Consider the following 27,615-nt stretch of genomic DNA (forward strand, 5'->3'; position numbering starts at 1 on the left):
AGATACCTACCCTAACAATAGACACCTACCCTAACAATAGATACCTACCCTAACAATAGACACCTACCCTAACAATAGATACCTACCCTCACCTAACAATAGATACCTACCCTCACCTAACAATAGATACCTACCCTCACCTCACAATAGATACCTACCCTCACCTAACAATTGATACCTACCCTCACCTAACAATAGATACCTACCCTCACCTCACAATAGATACCTACCCTCACCCAACAATAGATACCTACCCTCACCTAACAATAGATTCCTACCCTCACCTAACAATAGATTCCTACCCTCACCTAACAATAGATACCTACCCTCACCTTACAATTGATACCTACCCTCACCTAACAATAGATACCTACCCTCACCTAACAATTGATACCTACCCTCACCTAACAATAGATACCTACCCTCACCTAACAATAGATACCTACCCTCACCTAACAATTGATACCTACCCTCACCTAACAATAGATACCTACCCTCACCTAACAATTGATACCTACCCTCACCTAACAATAGATACCTACCCTCACCTAATAGATACCTACCCTCACCTAACAATAGATTCCTACCCTCACCTAACAATAGATACCTACCCTCACCTAACAATAGATACCTACCCTCACCTAACAATAGATACCTACCCTCACCTAACAATTGATACCTACCCTCACCTAACAATAGATACCTACCCTGACAACAGATACCTACCCCCACCTAACAACAGATACCTACCCTCACCTAACAATAGATACCTACCCCCACCTAACAATAGATACCTACCCTCACCTAACAATAGATACCTACCCTCACCTAACAATAGGTACCTACCCTCACCTAACAATACATACCTACCCTCACCTAACAATGCATACCTACCCTCACCTAACAATAGATACCAACCCTCACCTAACAATAGATAAAACCTACCCTCACCTAACAATAGATACCTACCCTGACAACAGATACCTACCCCCACCTAACAACAGATACCTACCCTCACCTAACAAGATACCTACCCTCACCTAACAATAGATACCTACCCTCACCTAACAATAGATACCTACCCTCACCTAACAATAGATACCAACCCTCACCTAACAATAGATAAAACCTACCCTCACCTAACAATAGATACCTACCCTGACAACAGATACCTACCCCCACCTAACAACAGATACCTACCCTCACCTAACAATAGATACCTACCCCCACCTAACAATAGATACCTACCCTCACCTAACAATAGATACCTACCCTGACAATAGATACCTACCCTCACCTAACAATACATACCTACCCTCACCGAACAATAACTACCTACCCTCACCTAACAATACATACCTACCCTGACAATAGATACATACCCCCACCTAACAATAGATACCTACCCCCACCTAACAATAGATACCTACCCTAACAATACATATATACCTACCCTTACAATAGATACATACCCCCACCTAACAATAGGTACCTACCCTCACCTAACAATAGATACCTAACAATACATACCTACCCTCACCTAACAATACATACCTACCCTGACAATAGATACATACCCCCACCTAACAATAGATACCTACCCTCACCTAACAATAGATACCTTCCCTCACCTAACAATAGATACCAACCCTCACCTAACAATAGATAAAACCTACCCTCACCTAACAATAGATACCTACCCTGACAACAGATACCTACCCCCACCTAACAACAGATACCTACCCTCACCTAACAAGATACCTACCCTCACCTAACAATAGATACCTACCCTCACCTAACAATAGATACCTACCCTCACCTAACAATAGATACCAACCCTCACCTAACAATAGATAAAACCTACCCTCACCTAACAATAGATACCTACCCTGACAACAGATACCTACCCCCACCTAACAACAGATACCTACCCTCACCTAACAATAGATACCTACCCCCACCTAACAATAGATACCTACCCTCACCTAACAATAGATACCTACCCTCACCTAACAATAGGTACCTACCCTCACCTAACAATACATACCTACCCTCACCTAACAATGCATACCTACCCTCACCTAACAATAAATACCTACCTTCACCTAACAAAAGATACCTACCCTCACCTAACAATAGATACCTACCCTCACCTAACAATAGGTACCTACCCTCACCTAACAATACATACCTACCCTCACCTAACAATAGATACCTACCTCCACGTAACAATAAATACCTACCCTCACCTAACAATAGATACCTACCCTGACAATAGATACCTACCCTCACCTAACAATACATACCTACCCTCACCGAACAATAACTACCTACCCTCACCTAACAATACATACCTACCCTGACAATAGATACATACCCCCACCTAACAATAGATACCTACCCCCACCTAACAATAGATACCTACCCTAACAATACATATATACCTACCCTTACAATAGATACATACCCCCACCTAACAATAGGTACCTACCCTCACCTAACAATAGATACCTAACAATACATACCTACCCTCACCTAACAATACATACCTACCCTGACAATAGATACATACCCCCACCTAACAATAGATACCTACCCTCACCTAACAATAGATACCTTCCCTCACCTAACAATAGATACCTACCCACACCTGACAATAGATACCTACCCTCACCTAACAATAGATACCTACCCTCGCCTAACAATACATACCCCCACCTAACAATAGATACCTACCCTCGCCTAACAATACATACCCCCACCTAACAATAGATACCTACCCTCACCTAACAATAGATACCTACCCTAACAATAGATACCTACCCTCACCTAACAATACATACCTACCCTCGCCTAACAATGCATACCTACCCTCACATGACAATAACTACCTACCCTCACCTAACAATACATACCTACCCTGACAATAGATACCTACCCCCACCTAACAATAGATACCTACCCTCACCTAACAATACATACCTACCCTGACAATAGATACATACCCCCACCTAACAATACATACCTACCCTGACAATAGATACATACCCCCACCTAACAATAGATACCTACCCTCACCTAACAATAGATACCTACCCTCACCTAACAATAGATACCTACCCTCACCTAACAATACATACCTACCCTAACAATAGATACCTACCCCCACCTAACAATAGATACCTACCCTCACCTAACAATAGATACCTACCCTCACCTAACAATAGATACCTACCCTCACCTAACAATAGATACCTACCCTCACCTAACAATAGATACCTACCCCCACCTAACAATAGGTACCTACCCCCACCTAACAATAGATACCTACCCTCACCTAACAATAGATACCTACCCTAACAATAGGTACCTACCCCCACCTAACAATAGATACCTACCCTGATTTCAGGCTACTATTCAAACCTCACCTTGAAGTTCTATGCCGATCTGTGGAAGGAAGACTTGAAGATTGTGTAGTATGACTTTGACCACACAGAACCGGATCAGGGCCCAGGAGTAGGATGTGGGGTCTGTAGACTGTTGTGTGGATGCTAGTGGCCTGTAAAGACAATGGTACGATTAACACAGCTGATATCATCTATACTTATATGTCAACTCCTTCAATAAGACTACAAAATCTTCATGACAGTTTTTATTTCTACTTTCTTTAGTTAGTTCATGGTTTATGCTTAAAACATCAATTACGTACAGACATTTTTATATACTAAACAAATTCATACACTTTTTCGTTGATGGTATTTTGATAAGGACATTTTTAAAAGAGTATTTAACAAGAGGCCCATGGGGCCTGTATCGCTCACCTGGTTGGATTAGACCAAATGTTGAAATATTCAAGTTGTTTTATTTGTAAAATTCTAACAATGCTATATATGGTTATAGTGTGGGAATCCCAACTGCTTTAAAGATTAATGAAGTCCAGACTCCATAAGGTCTGATAAGATATCTCTGACCAACTTGGGTTCAAATCCATTCATAACTTTATGACAAGTAGCGATTTAAAGGAATTACCTTAATTTCCCCTATTGGGCCCCGCCCCTTTGGCCCCTCGGGGGTCAGAGCCACCATTTATGCAAAATCTTTTCCCCTTCCCCCAAGGAGGTTTCTGACCAAATTGGGTTCAAATCCATTCATAACTTTATGACAAGTAGAGATTTAGAGGAATTACCTCTATTTCCCATATTTGGCCCCGCCCCTTTGGCCCCTCGGGGGTCAGAATCACCATTTATGCAAAATCTGTTCCCCTTCCCCCAAGGATGTTTCTGACCAAATTGGGTTGAAATCCATTCATAACTTTATGACAAGTAGCGATTTAAAGGAATTACCTCTATTTCCCCTATTGGGCCCCGCCCCTTTGGCCCTCGGGAGTCAGAGCCACCATTTATGCAAAATCTTTTCCCCTTCCCCCAAGGAGGTTTCTGACCAAATTGGGTTCAAATCCATTCATAACTTTATGACTAGTAGCGATTTAAAGGAATTACCTCTATTTCCCCTATTGGGCCCCGCCCCTTTGGCCCCTCGGGGGTCAGAGCCACCATTTATGCAAAATCTCTTCCCCTTCCCCCAAGGATGTTTCTGACCAAATTGGGTTGAAATCCATTCATAACTTTATGACAAGTAGCGATTTAAAGGAATTACCTTAATTTCCCCTATTGGGCCCCGCCCCTTTGGCCCCTCGGGGGTCAGAGCCACCATTTATGCAAAATCTTTTCCCCTTCCCCCAAGGAGGTTTCTGACCAAATTGAGTTCAAATCCATTCATAACTTTATGACAAGTAGAGATTTAGAGGAATTACCTCTATTTCCCATATTTGGCCCCGCCCCTTTGGCCCCTCGGGGGTCAGAATCACCATTTATGCAAAATCTTTTCCCCTTCCCCCAAGGATGTTTCTGACCAAATTGGGTTGAAATCCATTCATAACTTTATGACAAGTAGCGATTTAAAGGAATTACCTCTATTTCCCCTATTGGGCCCCGCCCCTTTGGCCCCTCGGGGGTCAGAGCCACCATTTATGCAAAATCTGTTCCCATTCTGCCAAGGATGTTTCTGGCCAAATTTGGTCAAAATCCAATAAGAACTTTATGACTAGTAGCGATTTGAAGCAAATGTTGACGGACGGACGGACGGACGGACGGACGACGGACGACGGACGGACGGACGACGGACGCTGCGCCATGGCATAAGCTCACCGGACCTTCGGTCCAGGTGAGCTAAAAATCTATTTCAATACCTCGCTGTTTGACAAGCCTATCAGGATACACAGTATTTATTGTATAGTGAACATTGCTGCAAATATATCTAGTTTGATTATAGAGTAGACCAACAACTGGTTACTGGACTGTAAGATTTCCCCAATAACTGGAATGTAAGATTTCCCCAATAACTGGACTGTATAACCTATGATTGGTCTGACTACTTCAATAAGTAATACATACAAGGTTTTAGGTCTAAGATAGTCATCGTCATCATCATCAAATGGCTCATCTTCATCTGATAAAGACTCCTCCGAATCATAGTGGAATTCCTTTTCAGATGAGGTGTTAAATGGCTGCAGATTAAAAACAATTTAGGAATCATGTTGATAGGGATATCATATATAATTATTGAATAATATCTCAGGAATCTACCCGGTAAACAAGAAATCTCCAGAAACACACTTATAAGCTACAAATTGCATAACAAGGAAAATTTTTCGGTAAAACTAAATTGCTCATTAATAAAACTTCTTGGAAAGATACAAGAGCAAGACAAAGTGCCTAGTACTTCAATATCTATTATGTAACACAAACTTTCTATCTAACACACAAATTATTGTCTGGTTGAGATTGTGTCGTATAATGGATTATTGGGTGTGTGTGATGATCCGAACATAACTGTGGAAAAAGAAATACAGGAAGTTTATACCGGTCACTTAGATTGTCCACACTTCTGACCAGGTTGACCGACAGTACTACATACTTTTGTCATAAAAAACGATATCATACTATCAGTAACACATACCTTTGTCATAAAGAACGATATCATACTAAGTTCTGGAGGAACAAACGTTTCCCTGATCAGGAACACATACCTTTGTCATAAAGAACGATATCATGCTAAGTTCTGGAGGAACAAACGTTTCCCTGATCAGTAACACATACCTTTGTCATAAAGAACGATATCATGCTAAGTTCTGGAGGAACAAACGTTTCCCTGAAGGTAGTTTTCTCCTTGGTACCTGGTGCAGCTCCGATGACTTTCATGGTCAGTTTGATTCTGCTTTCATCACCAGGCCCTACAATATCGTATCTAGGGGTCAGCATGTTGTCAAGGGTCAATATGACAAGTACCACATGGTATGGTAGTTGGAAATTTCGAATAACACTTTCAACTTCATGTGATCATAATAACAGGTTTAATTATCCATCTATCACAAACCCAATGTCAGTTATCTATCACAAACTCAATGTCAGTTATCTGTCACAAACTCAATGTCAGTTATCTATCACAAACTCAATGTCAGTTATCTATCACAAACTCAATGTCAGTTATCTATCACAAACTCAATGTCAGTTATCTATCACAAACTCAATGTCAGTTATCTATCACAAACTCAACGTCAGTTATCTATCACAAACTCAATGTCAGTTATCTATCACAAACTCAAAGACAGTTACCTGTCACAAAATCAATGTTAGTTAATAACTTTTCATCTATTACAAACTCAATGTCATCTTTTACAAACTCTGCTAGCTAATTTTCCCATCTTTAGTTAAGAAACAACAACAAAGTTTCATCATGGCCTAGGTCACTGTCAGAATCAAAGAATCCATTCAGCTACTCACGCATAGAGACAGGATGAGGGTTGTTAGCAACTTTCAGTGCCGTCTTGACTCCACCACCAAACAACGCCCCCCACATCTGGTGCTCGAATCGATGGGACACGAGACGATAGAGCATGTTGCAGTCATACATTGCCATGGCGTTTACCAGCAGACTCACATACACTGCAACTAAACTCTCACAACATAAGATGTTTAGCTTTGGTGCAGCGTCGTCTTTCTCCTGAGCCAGCAGTACCCTAAGGGAGGTTACTCCGGGCCATTTCGACGGCGGAGTGTTGATGAGATTGTCCCCGGTGCTTGATTTACGGCGATAACGCTGAACTCCTGCCATCAAGTGTCCCGCCTGACTACTGCTGAAGTTGTGCCTGCAATAAGAAATCATGTGATATATGTCAGCTATTCTCTGTGAGGGCCATTTCTCAGTCTCTGGTGAACAACTGTTATGTGATAGTCCTTAATGATGACCTATCTAAGAGAGTAATCCGGTTTTGAAGCCTGGTGGCGCTGTTGGATGGAATTCTTCTCCATCATTTCATATCTTTTAATATAACGACTTTTTTTTTAATCAATCTGATCAGGCATTAGCATTTTGTCAAACGAGCAGTGATGGCACTAATTTAGAATTCTAGATAGTAGGCCTGACTACTGCAGAGATTTCTCATTATTGCAATACTATTACTGTCAGGGCGGGGAATCACTATTGCGATTGTTTAACTATTGTGGCATACTATTGTGATAGTATTGAGATACTGACATATCAGTTAACCTACATTGATTACCGCACTTGACACTATGTATATAGAATACCAAGAGGCCCACGGGACCTGAGAATGATAACTTTCATGCTTATACCACTCACATTTCCCCATTTTGGGGCCCCTCCTCTTTGACACTTGGGGTCAAATGGACCTTAATTATTTTGGAAGTGATTTGTCCCTCTTCCAACTTCATTCCAAATTTCATTGAAACAGCTTATTAAGTTATTTCCCTTTGAGAACGCACCTCTCTGTCCCCTGGGGTCAATCAAACTTGATATATAATAAGGTTGCCCTTTGCCAATGATGTTGCAGGCCATTTTGGTTGCAATAAACTACAGCATTAAGGAGGAACAGTGTTTTAAAGTAACATTTTAGTTAAGTTCTTCTTTTGATAGAGGTCCTATACCTCTGTCCCAAGTGATCGAACCAGATTTATCTCTTTGAATAATGATAACCCTCACCTAATGATGTTTCAGGCCAAATTTCATTGTAATCCATTGAACCATTAATAGGGATAGTGTTTTGAAAGTAAAAGTTTTTTGGGTAATGCACAATGACAGACAAAACATGATGGCAACATAGACGAACTAAGAAAACTTACGCCATAAAGCCGTCCATGGAAGTTCCCTGGGTTTCGTTAAGTGACACGACAAAGCTGTCACAATCACAAAGGCACTGGTAGATACAAGAGGACAATGCCACACTCAGTTTCTGCATGACCAGGACGGTGTTCATGTTGATACCGAGGCTAGGAGGAACCGTCAGCTCCACGATGGAATGTAGGAGGTCCTGAGTCATACACTGGATGTGTTGGATGGGGTCTGCGACAACCGTCTTGGAGCTGGCGATACTGGCTGACAGGAGCGGAAGTGTGGTGGGGAACGGCAGGGGAGATAATAACTGCTGCTGAGGCTTGTCCTGTTGTAACTCCTGGGAAATAACAGATTCAGGAATTACCAGACACCGTCCTATGTTACAAGACAGTACAATACCAACAGAAACGTCTATCACAGAACACATTAAACTCATGTTACGGGACACATAGAGCATTAACACATGTAAAAATAAAAGTAAATATAGCCTGCAGTTGATGTGAGCTTATGAAATGTCTTTTTGATGTTTAATAGGGATTTGTTTTGTTTTATAAAACATCAGCTGCATTAATTTGTAGAATTAAAATCTTTTTTTTTTTTTTTTTATTAAACATATGTCACAGTGATAATAACTTTAAAATAATTACTAAGCAGCAGTAAATAAATTTTCAGCTCCGCAGCAATGCAGTGTCAAATCCTAAACCTATCTCATGGAATGGCCCGGCTTCTGCTGGTCCATAATAAGTCAGTGCTACATCATTACATCTGTTTGGATCATAATCAGCAAGCTTTGACTGTGTAGTTTTTGGAAAGGAATGTGTCATGGATAAACCGAATTCATTTATAGTGAATCATTAAATCTGTCAATAAAATATTCCTACGTTTTACAGATTAACCAGTGTCACTCACCTGTAAGAGAAGTAGAAGTTCCATCTCCACCGAGGCCAGCCCCCCTCCCCCGGCTCCCTGGAGCACACAGTAGCTGGCCAGAGTACGCAGTAGTTGTTGGTTGGATCTCAACCATTGTTTACGGCGAGCCATTCTCTCGAGCTTTGCCTCAAAGTCCATCTTTTCAGCCAGAATGACTTCATGAAGTGTAGGCTTGTAAGAGGAATCCGACCGCTGAGACATTGAACGTGTAAAACTGGTGTGTACATCCAACAACGTGTCATCATCGTAACCATTCAGGGCTGGAAAAATCAGGTAAACGATGTATATACATCAGCAATACAATGATACTGGGCCAGAAATAACTTATGTACATGGTACAGGGCCAGAAATAACTTATGTACATGGTACAGGGCCAGAAATAACTTAATATGTACATGGTACAGGGCCAGAAATAATCGATGTGTACATGGTACAGGGCCAGAAATAATCGATGTGTACATGGTACAGGGCCAGAAATAATTGATGTGTACATGGTACAGGGCCAGAAATAACTGATGTATACATAGTAATGGGCCAGAAATAACTGATATATACTTGGTACAGGACCAAAAATAACTGATGTGTACAAATGTACATGGTACAGGGCCAGAAATAACCAATGTGTACATGGTACAGGGCCAGGAATAACGGATGTGTACATAGTAGATATAATCGTAGACAGCCAGATAGTTACTGGTCAGCTCCTATCATGGCCTCACGATGTGGTAAAATTCCTACATCATAAGGGCCAATACCCTGTGATAAGCAATTTATATCCAAAAATAGACAGAATTGCATCCAAGTGTACAAAAAGAAAAACATTGAATTTTCCCCGTTTTTTCAGAACTGCATTAATTAACTGCAGATAAAGAATTAGATATTTGAAATACTTTAGAATAGAGCTGTAACAGTAATATCCTACTTTTGTCAGAATTAAATCTAGGTATCTGTTTATATACAAGTTTGCAATATTCCATTTGTAACGAGGCCAGAAATGGAACAGGATGGAATACTGACTACAGCTAGTATTATCCTAAAACTTGAGTTTTGCTGTCAATATTACCGTCTGTGTTTGTATGTAGGTCCTCTTGACCTTCAGGATCCGTATCACCATAGTTACAAAGGTACTGGAGTACCTCCACCTCCCGCTCCAGCCAAATGTACAGCTGGAAGCGTAACTGTCCACCATCCACTTCAAACCCTGTGGCCAGAGTCTGCATCTCCTCCATCAGTACCTGTCAGTGGATAAATGTCAACTCTCACCTCTTAATATCAGTAATGTTAGAACAAGTTTAACAAACACACAAGAAGCCCACAGGGCTTGTATTGCTCACTTGGATATATACAGTAAATATGGGGAAACCCTTTACAATTCTACAGAAGAAAGATTTAAAAGAATCTGCTATATTTTCCCCTATTGGGCCCCTCCCCTCAGACCCCTGGGGGCAAGACCCACAATTTATACAAATATTGTTTATCTTCCCTAAGGACTCTTCAGACCATTCAGACCAAATTTGATCAAAATCCACTGAGTCGTTCATGACTAGTAGCTTTTTTTAAGGAAACATTTACAGACGGACAAACGACAGATGCTGCGTCATGCCATAATCTCAAAAACTCTTAAATTTGATAGTTTGATTTTGAAATTGCTCAATAAATATTGAGATAAGATGTAGAAGGTTTTTCTTCAGTCTTACAGATACTGAGACAAGCTAACTTGTTTGGTACTACCTTGAGACAGGCGATGAACTTGTACTGTTGGGCAAAGATGTCCACTTGGTGACCTTTGTCCTTGACCTTCTCCTGTGGTTTTTCAGGTGACATATCCTCACTACTCAGGAGGACTGGGCTGGGTTCCTCTACAACGATTGTAGGTAACTTCTCCAACTTTCCTTTAGTTTTAGATATCACATTCTTACTATCATCATCTTCATCATCGTCTTCATCCTCTTCTGATGAAATATTGAAACTTGGGGCATCATCCACATCGAAATTAGTGACTGGTGCCCCCCAGTCCGTACTGTCACCTGTATCGGTCACAGACGACACAGGCGTACCCCAATCCATGCCACCTGACGTGTCCTTTACTCCATTGACGACCGGTTTACTCCAGTCCGTTACCGTGGCATCATTCTCGAGTGTACCTGTGTTTATACAGTCATCCTTTGATGATGTCTCACTTTCTAAGTCTACATCTGTAGCTTTCTTGTCTTCAATGACAGGAGGTAGTTTGGACAGAACTTCCAGGGCAAGTAATGGACATCCATTCATATAATGAGAGTGAGCCGTTGTGAAGAACAGTTTTCTTTCCATGGGCGTCACTTTGTCCACAAACACAGAACTATCATCTAACACAACGGTCTGCTGTCGAGTAAATCCCGGGATAATGTTTTTGCTTCGCTTAGACTGGCCTGTGGCAGCTATCCGCTGCCGGACTAGCAGAGGATGTGTGCGTAAGAAGTTGTAGAAATTAAATACACTAGGCATAGCATTATGACCCTCCAGCTCAACACTGTCCATCACTTTGTGATGATGACTGTCATTGGAGTGTAGCAGTGTGTTCAGTGAACCGCGGTAATCCTTGAGGGACCACATCGCCATACTTCGTAGGAAAGGGTCAGGGTGAGCCTTACAACTATCATAGTTGTCTCCCTTCTCATCACAACCAAGAATGCTCGTGTAGAGAATCTTCTTGACACTGTTAGGCATCATATCCTCTCCATCGTTCAAACGACAGACAACCAGTGCCAGCTGTATGTCATTGAGCTTATCCAGACAAACCTGTTAAAATAATCAAAACAGAGTCACTTTATTCAAAATCATTTCTGTGAATAGGACAACAGACAATTTAATCAAGTACTGAGGTAGTTCACGACTTTAATATCCAGTAAACCGCCATCTTTTTTGCAGTGTGTTGTATTCCTTCCCTAAAATACGACTAATGAAGAACTCTTTTTTATTCAAAGTGATATATATCCAGTAAACCGCCATCTTTTTTGCAGTGTGTTGTATTCCTTCCCTAAAATACGACTAATGAAGAACTCTTTTTTATTCAAAGTGATATATATCCAGTAAACCGCCATCTTTTTTGCAGTGTGTTGTATTCCTTCCCTAAAATACGACTAATGAAGAACTCTTTTTTATTCAAAGTGATATATATCCAGTAAACCGCCATCTTTTTTGCAGTGTGTTGTATTCCTTCCCTAAAATATGACTAATGAAGAACTCTTTTTTATTCAAAGTGATATATATCCAGTAAACCGCCATCTTTTTTGCAGTGTGTTGTATTTCTTCCCTAAAATATGACTAATGAAGAACTCTTTTTTATTCAAAGTGATATATATCCAGTAAACCGCCATCTTTTTTGCAGTGTGTTGTATTCCTTCCCTAAAATACGACTAATGAAGAAGAACTCTTTTTTATTCAAAGTGATATATATCCAGTAAACCGCCATCTTTTTTGCAGTGTGCTGTATTCCTTCCCTAAAATACGACTAATGAAGAAGAACTCTTTTTTATTCAAAGTGATATATCCTTATGTCATAAAATCAAAATAGTCATAAAAAATATAATGGCTGGTATCAGACAGAACATGTATGTTGTCTCATAATGCGAAGACCTACTGGGGAATTATCGAACTTTACCTCGACAGCATCATTTAATGCACCAGCTAACAGAAAGAATGCTGCAGCATGTGTGAACCTCTGACGGCCAAGCAGAGCGAATGCATTCTTCAATGCCGCTTTCCTCCACCTGTCTTGGGTGAAGTCGTTTCGGAAAAACTGCATCATTCTCTTATCATCTATTGACCTGAATTAAAACAAAAACAAGACAATTTTAAAGTCAGTATAGATGAAATAAAATTTATTGTGTTTATGTGTCACATTTTGTTGTGGTAATACAAACCTAATTCTAGACGAGAAGAAACACAACATGTTCCCTGTATAGAATCCAGGACATTTAAAACTTAAGAAACTCAAACACAACATGTTCCCTGTATATAGAATCCAGGACATTTAAAACAACCCAAACAAAACTATTTTACTTTTCGACTCTAAATAACATTTTTACCTGAAGAGATTTCAGTAGAATATTATACCCAAGTATAAGAGACGATGACAATGAGACCTGAGTAGGATATTTTACCTGTAGATGTGAGACATCCCTGAAGTAGGTACTTTTCATAGAGTGGACATTTGTTTACCAATACCAATACTACCAGACATTTTACCTGTATAATCCCCAGAGGACTTTGTTTACCAATACTACCAGACATTTTACCTGTATAATCCCCAGAGGACATTTGTTTACCAATACTACCAGACATTTTACCTGTATAATCCCCACAGGACATTTGTTTACCAATACTACCAGACATTTTACCTGTACAATCCCCAGTGGACATTTGTTTACCAATACCAATACTACCAGACATTTTACCTGTATAATCCCCACAGGACATTTGTTTACCAATACCACCAGACATTTTACCTGTATAATCCCCAGTGGACATTTGTTTACCAATACCAATACTACCAGACATTTTACCTGTATAATCCCCAGAGGACATTTGTTTACCAATACTACCAGACATTTTACCTGTATAATCCCCAGTGGACATTTGTTTACCAATACTACCAGACATTTTACTTGTATAATCCCCAGTGGACATTTGTTTACCAATACTACCAGACATTTTACCTGTACAATCCCCAGTGGACATTTGTTTACCAATACTACCAGACATTTTACCTGTATAATCCCCAGTGGACATTTGTTTACCAATACCAATACTACCAGACATTTTACCTGTATAATCCCCAGAGGACATTTGTTTACCAATACTACCAGACATTTTACCTGTATAATCCCCACAGGACATTTGTTTACCAATACTACCAGACATTTTACTTGTATAATCCCCAGTGGACATTTGTTTACCAATACTACCAGACATTTTACCTGTACAATCCCCAGTGGACATTTGTTTACCAATACTACCAGACATTTTACCTGTATAATCCCCAGAGGACATTTGTTTACCAATACTAACAGACATTTTACCTGTATAATCCCCAGAAGGACATTTGTTTACCAATACTACCAGACATTTTACCTGTATAATCCCCAGTGGACATTTGTTTACCAATACTACCAGACATTTTACCTGTATAATCCCCAGAGGACATTTGTTTACCAATACTACCGGACATTTTACCTGTATAATCCCCAGAGGACATTTGTTTACCAATACTACCGGACATTTTACCTGTATAATCCCCAGAGGACATTTGTTACCAATACTACCAGACATTTACCTGTATAATCCCCCAGTGGACATTTGTTTACCAATACTACCAGACATTTTACCTGTATAATCCCCAAAGGACATTTGTTTACCAATACTACCGGACATTTTACCTGTATAATCCCCAGAGGACATTTGTTTACCAATACTACCGGACATTTTACCTGTATAATCCCCACAGGACATTTGTTTACCAATACTACCAGACATTTTACCTGTATAATCCCCACAGGACATTTGTTTACCAATACTACCAGACATTTTACCTGTATAATCCCCAGAGGACATTTGTTTACCAATACTACCAGACATTTTACCTGTATAATCCCCACAGGACATTTGTTTACCAATACTACCAGACATTTTACCTGTATAATCCCCAGAGGACATTTGTTTACCAATACTACCAGACATTTTACCTGTATAATCCCCACAGGACATTTGTTTACCAATACTACCAGACATTTTACCTGTATAATCCCCACAGGACATTTGTTTACCAATACTACCAGACATTTTACCTGTATAATCCCCAGAGGACATTTGTTTACCAATACTACCAGACATTTTACCTGTATAATCCCCAGAGGACATTTGTTTACCAATACTACCGGACATTTTACCTGTATAATCCCCACAGGACATTTGTTTACCAATACTACCAGACATTTTACCTGTATAATCCCCAGAGGACATTTGTTTACCAATACTACCGGACATTTTACCTGTATAATCCCCACAGGACATTTGTTTACCAATACTACCAGACATTTTACCTGTATAATCCCCACAGGACATTTGTTTACCAATACTACCAGACATTTTACCTGTATATCCCCAGAGGACATTTGTTTACCAATACTACCAGACATTTTACCTGTATAATCCCCACAGGACATTTGTTTACCAATACTACCGGACATTTACCTGTATAATCCCCACAGGACATTTGTTTACCAATACTACCGGACATTTACCTGTATAATCCCCACAGGACATTTGTTTACCAATACTACCGGACATTTTACCTGTATAATCCCCACAGGACATTTGTTTACCAATACTACCAGACATTTTACCTGTATAATCCCCACAGGACTTTGTTTACCAATACTACCGGACATTTTACCTGTATAATCCCCAGAGGACTTTGTTTACCAATACTACCAGACATTTTACCTGTATAATCCCACAGGACATTTGTTTACCAATACTACCAGACATTTTACCTGTATAATCCCCAGAGGACATTTGTTTACCAATACTACCAGACATTTTACCTGTATAATCCCCACAGGACATTTGTTTACCAATACTACCAGACATTTTACCTGTATAATCCCCAAAGGACATTTGTTTACCAATACTAACAGACATTTTACCTGTATAATCCCCAGAGGACATTTTTCTTCTTCATGGCCAGGTAAAATATAGCAGATTCCATTGGGTCTTTTCTTCTCTGGAATGCAGCTTTGGCAATCTACAAACAAATGTCATTTAACATTTCTGACATAAAATGAGAAGGCACACTTGCAATAGTATATTGAATATTTACACGGCAATGCCACAATATAAACTTAGTAGAAGGAAGCGTCATTTCAGAGATTTTACCATTATTTATCTTTTTATTACGCCAGAGATTTTACCATTATTTATCTTTTTATTACGCCAGAGTTTTTACCATTATTTATCTTTTTATTACGCCAGAGATTTTACCGTTATTTACCTTTTTATTATTTCACTATTACATGTATTTACCTTTTCTATGCATCGTCTGAGTATATTGATGTTGTTGATCCACCAGCCTGCACCAAACTGTTTGAGTTCCTCCCACGTGGGATCGTCACGCTGTACTCCAGGGATGTATGACAGCAGTTCCTACGACAAAGGAGAAGTCCTGTATAATCCTGCTGTGTCATCTACGATCAATATCACCTACACTATACGATTGTAAAGTTTACATGTGTTGTTGTATATTATTCTAGTGAAGCTTTACCTCTGTGGCCTCAGAGCGGTACTTACCTCTGTGGCCTCGGAGTGGTACTTACCTATGTAGCCTCGGTGTGGTACTTACCTCTGTGGCCCCGGAGTGGTACTTACCTCTGTGGCCTCGGAGTGGTACTTACCTCTGTGGCCTCGGAGTGGTACTTACCTCTGTGGCCTCGGAGTGGTACTTACCTCTGTGGCCTCTGAGTGGTACTTACCTCTGTGCCTCTGAGTGGTACTTACCTCTGTGGCCTCTGAGTGGTACTTACCTCTGTGGCCTCGGAGTGGTACTTAACTCTATGTCCTTGGAGTGGTACTTACCTATGTAGCCTCCAAGTGGTACTTACCTATGTGGCCTTGGAGTGGTACTTTGACACGATTGTGAAGTCTTACCTCTGTAGCCTCGGAGTGGTACTTACCTCTGTGGCCTCGGAGTGGTACTTACCTTTGTGGCCTTGGAGTGGTACTTTGACACGATTATGAAGTTGTTGTATATTATCCTAGTGAACCCTTACCTCTGTAGCCTCGGAGTGGTATCCCCACACCAGGTTAAACGACTTGAGTCCCTGTTGTTGTAGAACTATCCTCTGTCGAGGTGGCAGAGTACGCACAAGATAAGTGTGATGCCTCATTGATAGAATGAATCTTAGGCCACAGTCATCCATAGATTCTGCAGCATTTCCTTCCTTCAAGTTCTCATGCATACTAGAATCTGAAAAACAACCATCACTCAAATCTCTGTCTAAAAATTTACGATAAATCATATACAAGGGATATAATTCAATTCCAGACAATATGTATGTTTAGAAAATGGTTAAAAATCAACATCGTACCTGGTTTGTCTGTTTCCATGCGATCTGCAAAGTCCATTTTGGTGTTAGCTACAGTGTCGGCCAGAGCTAACAGATACATCTGGTCAAGACTGGACAGTCCAGGTAGCTGTGTGTGGGTCAAGTGACTGGTGAGTGCTAGAGAGTACTCCGGACCAAAGTAGTATGGATTCTGGCGTGATGACGTCACAGTGGACTGCAATCTCGTCCGCGACGTACGGCTATCCACTGACGATGCTCCAATTGTGGTGTCCAGTTCGTCGTCCAGATTAGGAGCGCTGTCAAACAAATCCCCATAGTCTTGTTCAACCTTGGTGGTAACCTGACCTCCAGAAGTAATCGTGTCAGCCTTGGCGACAGTGTTATCTTCATCTGCAGCTAACAGAGCATACATAGGGAGAGGTGGTATGGAGCTTATCTCTTTGTAATCCAGCTTAAGCTCTTCCTGAAGACGTGGCATATCACAAGGACTTGCCCCACTGACGGAAATCACACGAGGACGGTTCTGATTCCATTTCCCATCATCCTTTTCATATTCCTCCATATCCTCGACTTGGTTGATGTCCCCACCGGCCACGTACCGTACGAGGTGGGCTAGTATGGCCTTCACTCTCCGTATTTTGCCAAAATTAAGCAGCTCCATGAGCTTTTTAGGATGGTACTGTGGAAGAACTGGATTTGCTTGCCGAGCTGCCTCAAATAGTCCGAACTCGTGAATAGCAGACAAGCTGGTTAGACTTTCACTTTTATCTTTTGACAAACTAAACCTTAACAGATTGGATTCAGAACCTTGTAATTTCTCCTTTTTCAAGCTCAGAGTATTCAGATGCTTGAAACTTGGCATAGAATATGAAGGTTTAAAATGTTGTTGAGGTTTCAGACTGGATAAGTTCATGGAAAGACCAGCATCCTCAAAACTCCTGTTATCGTTTTCTTCTACAGGTAAAACGTCATTGGTACCAGACCCCCTCCACTGACTATACACGTGCATTTCATTGTCCATACCAACAACCAAGATTCCACCACGCACCCACGACAAATGCATTGGCAAGGGAGGTAATCCATCAGCCGTGGATAGATCTATTGAGCGTAGCTTCATCCATTTGATCTCCTCTTGGCGGTCGTCCACTACCATAGACTTAGATTTCTGGAACATGCTGCGTCGGTGGCTGACGTCCTTAATGGACTGACTGAACGGTTGGCTGCTCTTTTTGTCTGTAGTCTGGCCGCCGCGTTTCGATGACTGTACAATGTCATTTGATACTTGTGAGTACATGAGTATACGAGAACCCACACCTACTGTTAAAATATGGCCTCCGTCCTCTGTCGACACCCAGTCAAGCTGGACCAAGTGTTTCTGTTGTAACATTCCAGTCTTGTTTCCATGCTCTGCTATACACTTCCTCACTGTGAAGATGGTACTGAGGCTGGGTACAGACTTTGTCCGTGTCATATTTACAAGAGAAGAAGATGGAGACAATGTCCCGGGACTATCATCGTCGTAATGTGATGATCTTGATGAATGATTATCCGCTGTAAAAATAAAGTTGAGGTCTATTTCTGCCTTTGGGTCTGGTATACTGATGTTTTTTAGTTCTATGGTATCCTCCAGTGTCCATTCTGATCCTCCTGAACACAAAGAGAACATCAAATATAGAGCTAGTCAATAGAGCTATTATTCAACTATCAAGGAAATGACCTGTGTAAGTGAGAGAGAAAAAAATAAAAATAAATTTCTTTTAACACTAGAAATAAAAAAAAACACTTAAAGAAATTTTACAACAAATATGTTAAAAGTTCAATTTCTATCATTTAAGCTTATTTATGGGAAATAATGCTGGACAGGTGTCTATATCAATGGAAATGGCATTATTTTCCTTTTTAACTGAAAATACACTGTAAACTAAACACTATATCAATCTGAAATGTGCTTGAATTTTGAATGTTAATTCGAAGTTTTAGAACTTCGACTGAACTCACACTGAAACCAGATAATTGTAAATAGTTCAATGAAACACCAAGAAGAACCAATCTGAAATTGTTTTGATACTGAATTCTCTATTTTTTGGTTTTAATGGCTAAAAAACAGATTGTGGATGTCCTACTGTTAAATCCTACCTGTCGATTCACACTCATACACCGCCACGTTGAGGTTGACGTATTTATTGTCATTGTCAGGAGCTGATCTCACGCCACCCAGACGATAAGCGACAGCCACTCGACCACTGTATGCACAGCTCACGGAGATTGGCTGACCTATAATAAAGGCAAAAAGTAATTCCACGGCAATCAGAAATAACTGATAATGGGCAACAATCATAGTACTTAAGTACTGAAAGGCTAAACATATTGAAAAAAAAAATATACAGTGTAGAAAATCTTTCAATTGATAAATTTCAACCATTAGCTTAGCAATATATTGAAAATGCCATCTCATCATATTATTTGCTTTTCTGGATATAAACTTAATACTACACTTATTGAAGATCTACATAACATGTATGGAATGCAGATTATCGACTATTTGAAAATGTATCACACAAATAATTTTATTCAAAATAAGAAGAGAAAATCAACAAAGAAAAAAAAAGCCCAATCAGATATACATATTTATTATATACATGTATACTGATCTACATTTTCTCTATAGGTATAATTCTTACTTCAGAGTACACATAATCATAATCTTTTTTTAATCTATTCCATCCACCAAAACAGAGAGAAAAGATAATTCTAAACCTCAACAGTATATTACTGGCACTCTGAGGAATGATCCTGAAAGTACCAACCTCTACATTAGGGCTATTCCATTAAAATATCTACCTGACCCCAGGACTCCACAAAAAGTCGCTTCTATCCATGGTTGGATTGCCTTCCTATTACTTCTATGTAATTTAATAAATAAATTCTATGGGTGGTACCCCTTAACCGAACTTGGAGTTTTGGGGTAGGGTAGACGGTTTACTGGAAAAGCCCTTACTATATATATTTAATAAAATATTTTATGTACAATTCTTTTTTTTTTTCTTCTTTTTTCGGTAATACATTACTATTGTGTACATCAATTTTGTATCACACAAAATTACAAACATTACTAATTTATATCAGACTTTATAGTTTGTACACCACAATTTTCTATGATCTTACCTCTGACATGTAATAAGCTCGCCTCTGACTGTCCCATCATGTGCCATTCTGCCCACGAGAATTTAGTGTCCATGACATCAGTACGAGTTACCGTGGAGATGGTGGGCCGTCGTACTCCATCCTCTTCCTCTACAGCTAGTTCATAACTTGTTGTACTACATGTCATCTCGAGGTGGTTGATGGCAGACACAGCTTTCAGGTCACATCGCCAGAATCGCGTCTTACCATCAGAACATGCTGTTGCCAGTAGATACGGAGCAAGGCATGCTGGGTAGATGGAGGCGGAGCTAAGATGTCCAGCTGAGACCGACGCACTAACCACACTGACACCATCAGGCAGAGATAGAGGTTGTGAACAAACCTGTTAAACAGACACAGTTTTTATCTGAAATACTTCATTTGTTAGATAACCATGATATTTAGGAAGAATTATAACATTTTCATCCTAAACATAACAAGTGTTATTTCCAGTAGATCTACTACATTTAAGATATCACCATGTTCAACCTAATGTTGCACCTAAACCAAACCTTAAAATAAATGACTCAAACACTGAGCAATTTGGTGGGCAAAAAGTGAAATTGAAAAGATTTTTACTGAATTTGACACTATATTCAACATTTCTATTTTTTTTTTTTTTTTTGTAAGTATATATATGTTATTCAGTCTTACACATTGCCAAACATTCTAACTGTTTCAATTTGTACATCAGATAAATTCAGGTTTCACCTTAAATCATTCCATTATTATAATGTGACCAAAAATAATTTCACTTCCGTGGCGAGATTTTTTTTTAATTTAGTATTATACGTTCAGATTTATTTTGCTGTGATTTTTAATTCAAATTTTGTTAGGAGATTGAGCTTTGTAAATTTGAGTTGAAACTTTATTTATTTTAGTTTTAACCTTTTTATGAGTTGATATTCAACGTTTGTGAAATGAGTCTAATATTCTAGAGGCTTACTACTATTTTGTGTTGGAGTCTTACTGTTTTCTAAAGCTGACCAGTATTTTGAGTTTAAATGTTACCTTGGTTGTGGAGAAGGTAAGGCGAACCACGGCAGTAGACTTGGGTGGACCGTTGACTGGCGATCCTATATAGGAGTCTGTGTCAGACTCGTCTTCCTGTACAAAGTTGTTATCTGGGACGTAGTGTCGACTTTGGTTGCCTAGCAACATAATTTAAAACATAATGTCAAATTATTTATCAGTTATAAAACGATCAGGATATCGATAAGCCATAGTTTAATCTATAAAAACTCACCATCATGGAGACCGGTCTGTGAGGCGATATTGATTTTCCACATGTGGATAGTTGAACCCTTATCCTTATTTCGCTCCAGCACAACCAAATAAAAATTTTCGGAGAAGGACCCAGATTCTCGGAGGTCCACGATGGCCTCCATTCCATTAGTACTGTTACTGGGACGTCCAGTCACCAACTGTTCTTGGAAGACATGGAGCAGCTGTGTTTGCTGCCAATCCTGTGGATTATATAGAGGGCAGTTTACATTTTATATATACAAACATTGTCTAGACGTATATCCTCCCTTCAGAAGGGGGTTTGGGGTGTATGAGGTGTGAAGGGTGTGGGGTGTGGGGTAGGAGGGGGTGGGCGCAGGGGATGTGTGTGGCGTGGGATGTGTGTGGCGTGGGATGTGTGGGGCGTGGGATGTGTGGGGCATGGGATGTTTGGGTGTTTACGTATGGGGTGTGTGGTGTGATGGTGAAGGTTGTATGGGGGGTTGGGGGGTTGGAGGGGTTGGAGGGGGGGGGGGGGGGGGGGGGGGGGGGGGGGGCAATTATTGATATCAGCATATGAAAATACTACACTAAGATAGGTACTGAAAACCAGAGTTCCCCATCTCTAACTGGATACACATACATCAGACATCCGTATTTGATCTCGAAGAAACATGTGACCATATAATTATAAACAACCTTCTATTTTCATATTAACTTTGTCACAGGTGTTATAACAGACAGATGTGACAACAAACAGGTCACAACGATATTACATTTACTTGGTTAAGTGTTGACATGTAGGATTACCTGCTTGGCATCAGCTATGGCCTCCATCTCAATGATACAGCCGGGGCGAGCAGAAGACTGTAGACTGACGATGTTAAACAGCTCCCCGGCCGCTCTGGGGGTCTCAACACTATACCCTGAACTGGTATTACTGGAAAAACTCATTCCTTTCTGTAGCTGAAACAGCAGGCATTATAAACCTTTATACATGAAACTATACATTACTCACTAAATACATTTCATAATCATATCGAAGACAAATTGCTAATAAAACAAACATCAACAAGTAGCTCATTTAAGACAAAAATTGAAATATTATTAAATGTTCCTAAAGCCAAATTAATTTTATATCTATGTTCCCAAGGCCAAATTAATTTTATATCTATGTTCCTAATGCCAAATTAATATATCTATGTTCCTAATGCCAAATTAATTCTATATCACATGTAATTGGACAACAATAGAAGACTTTCCCCGATTTCATGGAGTAATGATTTATAACGGAGTCTTACGTCTTTTTTCTGACTTCCCATCTCCAGCAGTAGAGTTCGCGCATCAATAACGGCCTGATACATCATCAAACTGTTTCCATCAGAGGCCACAAACAGGGCACTCGGTGAGTTACTGTAGGATCCTAGAGTAGAACTAACACAGAAACAACAAGTAAATCAATAACAGTCCCCGTGGGGTACCTCACTTCATGTGGAAATAAATGAGTGGATCATAGTGAAAGACTACACAGGATACACATCACCTAAATACTGAATCGATAATAAGAATGACATGGTTTTTTTTAAGGTTACAAACCAAAGTTATACAAAGTAGTTAATATCTAAACTTTGTAACCACTTTTTATAAAAGTTTTGTTTGGTGTTGTAAATCAAATGGAGGCATTTCAATATCAATTGACAGAAAAGAATTGTTTCATGCATTTTGTCATCACCTCTGTCATATTATTTTATACAATATGCTGCCTTCTATGAAAGGTCTTTTTAGTGGGTTTTTTTTCATGTATTAGATTCTATTCACCTATTAGTTATAGCTAAGCTACATACTTTGTATTCAAGTTATATATATATATATATATACAGTCTGTGTATGTAAGTGTGTGTGAAAGTTGTCTTTGTTTCTTTCTGTATCATGTGATTACTTTATGTGGAAAATCTGAATAAAAATGTCAAAAGTAAAAAAAAAATCTTGTGAGAGCCACATACCTTGGTAGTAGTGTGGGTACCCAGGCTACATTGTCGAAGGCAGACAGTTGTGGCGAGTTGATGCGAGCCAGCTCTATAATACCACCTGACTTCGACAGCGGGCCGACAGGATCCACTCTCCAGAGAATCAACTCACTACAGAACTCCACACCCCCGACCAGGCTTTCCTGACCTGGTAACACCCCGTGTTCTTCCTCTTCGTGACTGTTATGGTCACCGTTGCTATGGTAATCCCCATTTTTGCATGGTGTCAATGGTTTTGGGACATTGTGATGTGATGTTGTAAGCAATAATGGTAACACTGGGTGACAAGCAGCCGAATTTGTCCGGAAGCGATGACCACACGCCCTCGACGCATGGGCAACACTGACCACTGTCGAGAACTTAGAACTGTCTGCAAAACTAACCTGCCACTGATTAAGGGAGCCGTTGAAGTGTTTGGTGATCAGTAAAACATTAGGTATAAGCATGTTGTCATTCTGTCCAGGGAAACATTTACCCGTAGCTGGGGCGGGTTGAGTCTGTATTTTTGTGGGGGCCGTAGGGTTACTAGGGGAAAACCGGTTTTCACTGATACGCATGGCTGATTTTATGTCCATTTTACTGTAATTGCAGTACATAAGTAGATTGGTTGCCATCGTCCGAGCGTCTGGAACTGGAAATGCATGTGGAAGGCGCGATGAGAAACTGACCTGGGCCTGACGGAAACAGTACGGGTTGTATTCGTCCATCCAATCAACTAGCCTAGACGAAAAAAATATATATTTGTATATTACTCCGATATCAAATAAGATAGACACAGTTCAGTGCACACTACCCATACACACATCAGACCTACTACTACCCATATACACACTGCCCTTCTTACTTACCATATACACAACAGACTTACTACTACCCATACACACTGCCCTTCTTACTTACCATACACACACCAGACCTACTACTACCCATACACACTGCCCTTCTTACTTACCATACACACACCAGACCTTCTACTACCCATATACACACTGCCCTTCTTACTTACCATATACACACTGCCGTTCTTACTTACCATATACACACTGCCCTTCTTACTTACCATACACACACCAGACCTTCTACTACCCATACACACTGCCCTTCTTACTTACCATATACACACTGCCCTTCTTACTTACCATACACACACCAGACCTACTACTACCCATACACACTGCCCTTCTTACTTACCATACACACATCAGACCTACTACTACCCATATACACACTGCCCTTCTTACTTACCATATACACAACAGACCTACTACTACCCATACACACTGCCCTTCTTACTTACCATACACACACCAGACCTACTACTACCCATATACACACTGCCCTTCTTACTTACCATATACACAACAGACCTACTACTACCCATACACACTGCCCTTCTTACTTACCATACACACACCAGACCTTCTACTACCCATATACACACTGCCCTTCTTACTTACCATATACACACTGCCGTTCTTACTTACCATATACACACTGCCCTTCTTACTTACCATACACACACCAGACCTTCTACTACCCATACACACTGCCCTTCTTACTTACCATATACACACTGCCCTTCTTACTTACCATACACACACCAGACCTACTACTACCCATACACACTGCCCTTCTTACTTACCATACACACACCAGACCTGCTACTACCCATATCGCATACACACTGCCCTTCTTACTTACCATATACACACTGCCATTCTTACTTACCATATACACACCAAACCTACTACTACCCATACATACACTGCCCTTCTTACTTACCATATACACACCAGACCTACTACTACCCATACACACACTGCCCTTCTTACTTACCATATACACACCAGACCTACTACTACCCATACACACACTGCCCTTCTTACTTACCATATACACACCAGACCTACTACTACCCATACACACTGCCATTCTTACTTACCATACAAGGAAGCTTCCATCCACAGGGTGAATACTAAACAACATGTCTGCACTCTGGTGCCAGTCTTTGAGAAGTGCCTCAATCTTCCTATCCAAAGCATCTATCACTGAACCCTGTTAAAATAGATGTGGAATTAAACAGTATAGATAGAAAACTTGTTTGACATATAACTGCTATTTAAACAAATTACTAGTTATCAAATATGTGAAGAAGACAGTGGTATAATATGTACACAATGTTTATTTCAAACTACCATCAGATGCGTTCTAAGTCAAACAAGAGACCCATAGGCCTTAACGGTCATCTGACTCTAAAGACCCCTGTACTATTGTAGTATACATGCTCATTAGCAAATATTGTGGTATTGTTGGCCATCTTGGATTTTGGACTGACCAGAAAAATAACAAAACTTGCTCAGGACCATCTCAAGATCATTGATTTAATTTGAATGCAACTGGTGGAACTTGAGAAGATGTTTGAAATAGGTGTTGTTCAGGAAAACCATGATTGTGCGATCATGTTAAAAAATGGCCACCGTCGCTGCCATGTCAAAGTTTTTACCATGCCGGAAAATAATAGCACTTTGTTGGCTCCCCTTCCTTAGCATCCTCACCAATTTTCAGTTCAATGACACCAGTGGAACTGGAGAAGTTTAAAATGTGTTTTTCAAGATGGCTGCCATGGCGGCCATCTTGGATATCCGACCGACCCGAAAAATAACAACACCTGGTCAGGACCATCTCCTGATCATTCCAGACAAGTTTCAGCTCAATCCCACAGGTAGAAATTGAGAAGAATTTTGAAATATGGAAAGTTTACGGACAGCAGACGGCACACAACAGACGATTCAGATGGCCTAAAAACCATCAGATTGGTTTTACTATCAGACTGATCTCAAACACAGACTGACATTTCCCCTTAAAATTATCCAGTAAATATCAGTAAGATCTCCAACACTGAGTAACATTTCCCCTTATCCTGCACAACGCATTATCTTCATAACAAGCTATTTTGAGGAACCTACAGGAACGTCCGGTGACAGGCCCCCACTTGAGGTGCCCTCTGATGTATGATCTCCCTGATCGGATGCAATACTCGATTGGCTCCCAGCAAAATTTCCTAGTTCCTTGCTTTCTTTAGGACTTTTGTGACTCTTGTGTTTCTTCTTGAACAGACCAGACTTCTTCTTTTTTGGATGACCTATAAAGAAGAAAAATTTCCCTTGACCATACATATAGTCTCTCTTCATCTCTTTACTCTTCCAGATATTCTGTAGAGATACCTTCTGATCCTCCCCTCCCCAGATATTCTGTAGAGATACCTTCTGATCCTCCCCTCCCCCAGATATTCTGTAGAGATACCTTCTGATCCTCCCCTCCCCCAGATATTCTGTAGAGATACCTTCTGATCCTTCCCTCCCCCAGATATTCTGTAGAGATACCTTCTGATCCTTCCCTCCCCAGATATTCTGTAGAGAGATACCTTCTGATCCTTCCCTCCCCAGATATTCTGTAGAGAGATACCTTCTGATCCTCCCCTCCCCCAGATATTCTGTAGAGATACCTTCTGATCCTTCCCTCCCCCAGATATTCTGTAGAGAGATACCTTCTGATCCTTCCCTCCCCAGATATTCTGTAGAGATACCTTCTGATCCTCCCCTCCCCCAGATATTCTGTAGAGAGATACCTTCTGATCCTCCCCTCCCCCAGATATTCTGTAGAGAGATACCTTCTGATCCTCCCCTCCCCCAGATATTCTGTAGAGATACCTTCTGATCCTCCCCTCCCCCAGATATTCTGTAGAGAGATACCTTCTGATCCTCCCCTCCCCCAGATATTCTGTAGAGATACCTTCTGATCCTTCCCTCCCCCAGATATTCTGTAGAGATACCTTCTGATCCTTCCCTCCCCCAGATATTCTGTAGAGAGATACCTTCTGATCCTTCCCTCCCCCAGATATTCTGTAGAGATACCTTCTGATCCTCCCCTCCCCAGATATTCTGTAGAGATAT

At 40.4% G+C, this 27,615-nt stretch overlaps 1 protein-coding gene across 1 annotated transcript in view; it reads right to left on the bottom strand.

The window, feature by feature from the left end:
* LOC117334673 (dmX-like protein 2) overlaps positions 1 to 27,615 on the bottom strand; it is a gene marked incomplete in the record, with an annotated part of 79,632 nt that overhangs the window by 35,719 nt on the left and 16,298 nt on the right. Inside the window, 22 exon segments of the mRNA XM_033894429.1 lie at positions 3,429 to 3,559; positions 5,454 to 5,566; positions 6,159 to 6,292; positions 6,843 to 7,207; positions 8,202 to 8,530; positions 9,103 to 9,383; positions 10,187 to 10,358; positions 10,855 to 11,904; positions 12,767 to 12,932; positions 15,813 to 15,910; positions 16,189 to 16,308; positions 16,932 to 17,128; positions 17,250 to 18,875; positions 19,365 to 19,502; positions 20,394 to 20,754; positions 21,423 to 21,562; positions 21,658 to 21,877; positions 22,446 to 22,601; positions 22,937 to 23,069; positions 23,639 to 24,382; positions 25,605 to 25,717; positions 26,629 to 26,804. Of these exon segments, the coding sequence (XP_033750320.1) occupies positions 3,429 to 3,559; positions 5,454 to 5,566; positions 6,159 to 6,292; positions 6,843 to 7,207; positions 8,202 to 8,530; positions 9,103 to 9,383; positions 10,187 to 10,358; positions 10,855 to 11,904; positions 12,767 to 12,932; positions 15,813 to 15,910; positions 16,189 to 16,308; positions 16,932 to 17,128; positions 17,250 to 18,875; positions 19,365 to 19,502; positions 20,394 to 20,754; positions 21,423 to 21,562; positions 21,658 to 21,877; positions 22,446 to 22,601; positions 22,937 to 23,069; positions 23,639 to 24,382; positions 25,605 to 25,717; positions 26,629 to 26,804 (6,963 nt within the window).

Source organism: Pecten maximus, chromosome 9, assembly GCF_902652985.1.
Source record: "Pecten maximus chromosome 9, xPecMax1.1, whole genome shotgun sequence".
Lineage (NCBI taxonomy): Eukaryota > Metazoa > Mollusca > Bivalvia > Pectinida > Pectinidae > Pecten > Pecten maximus.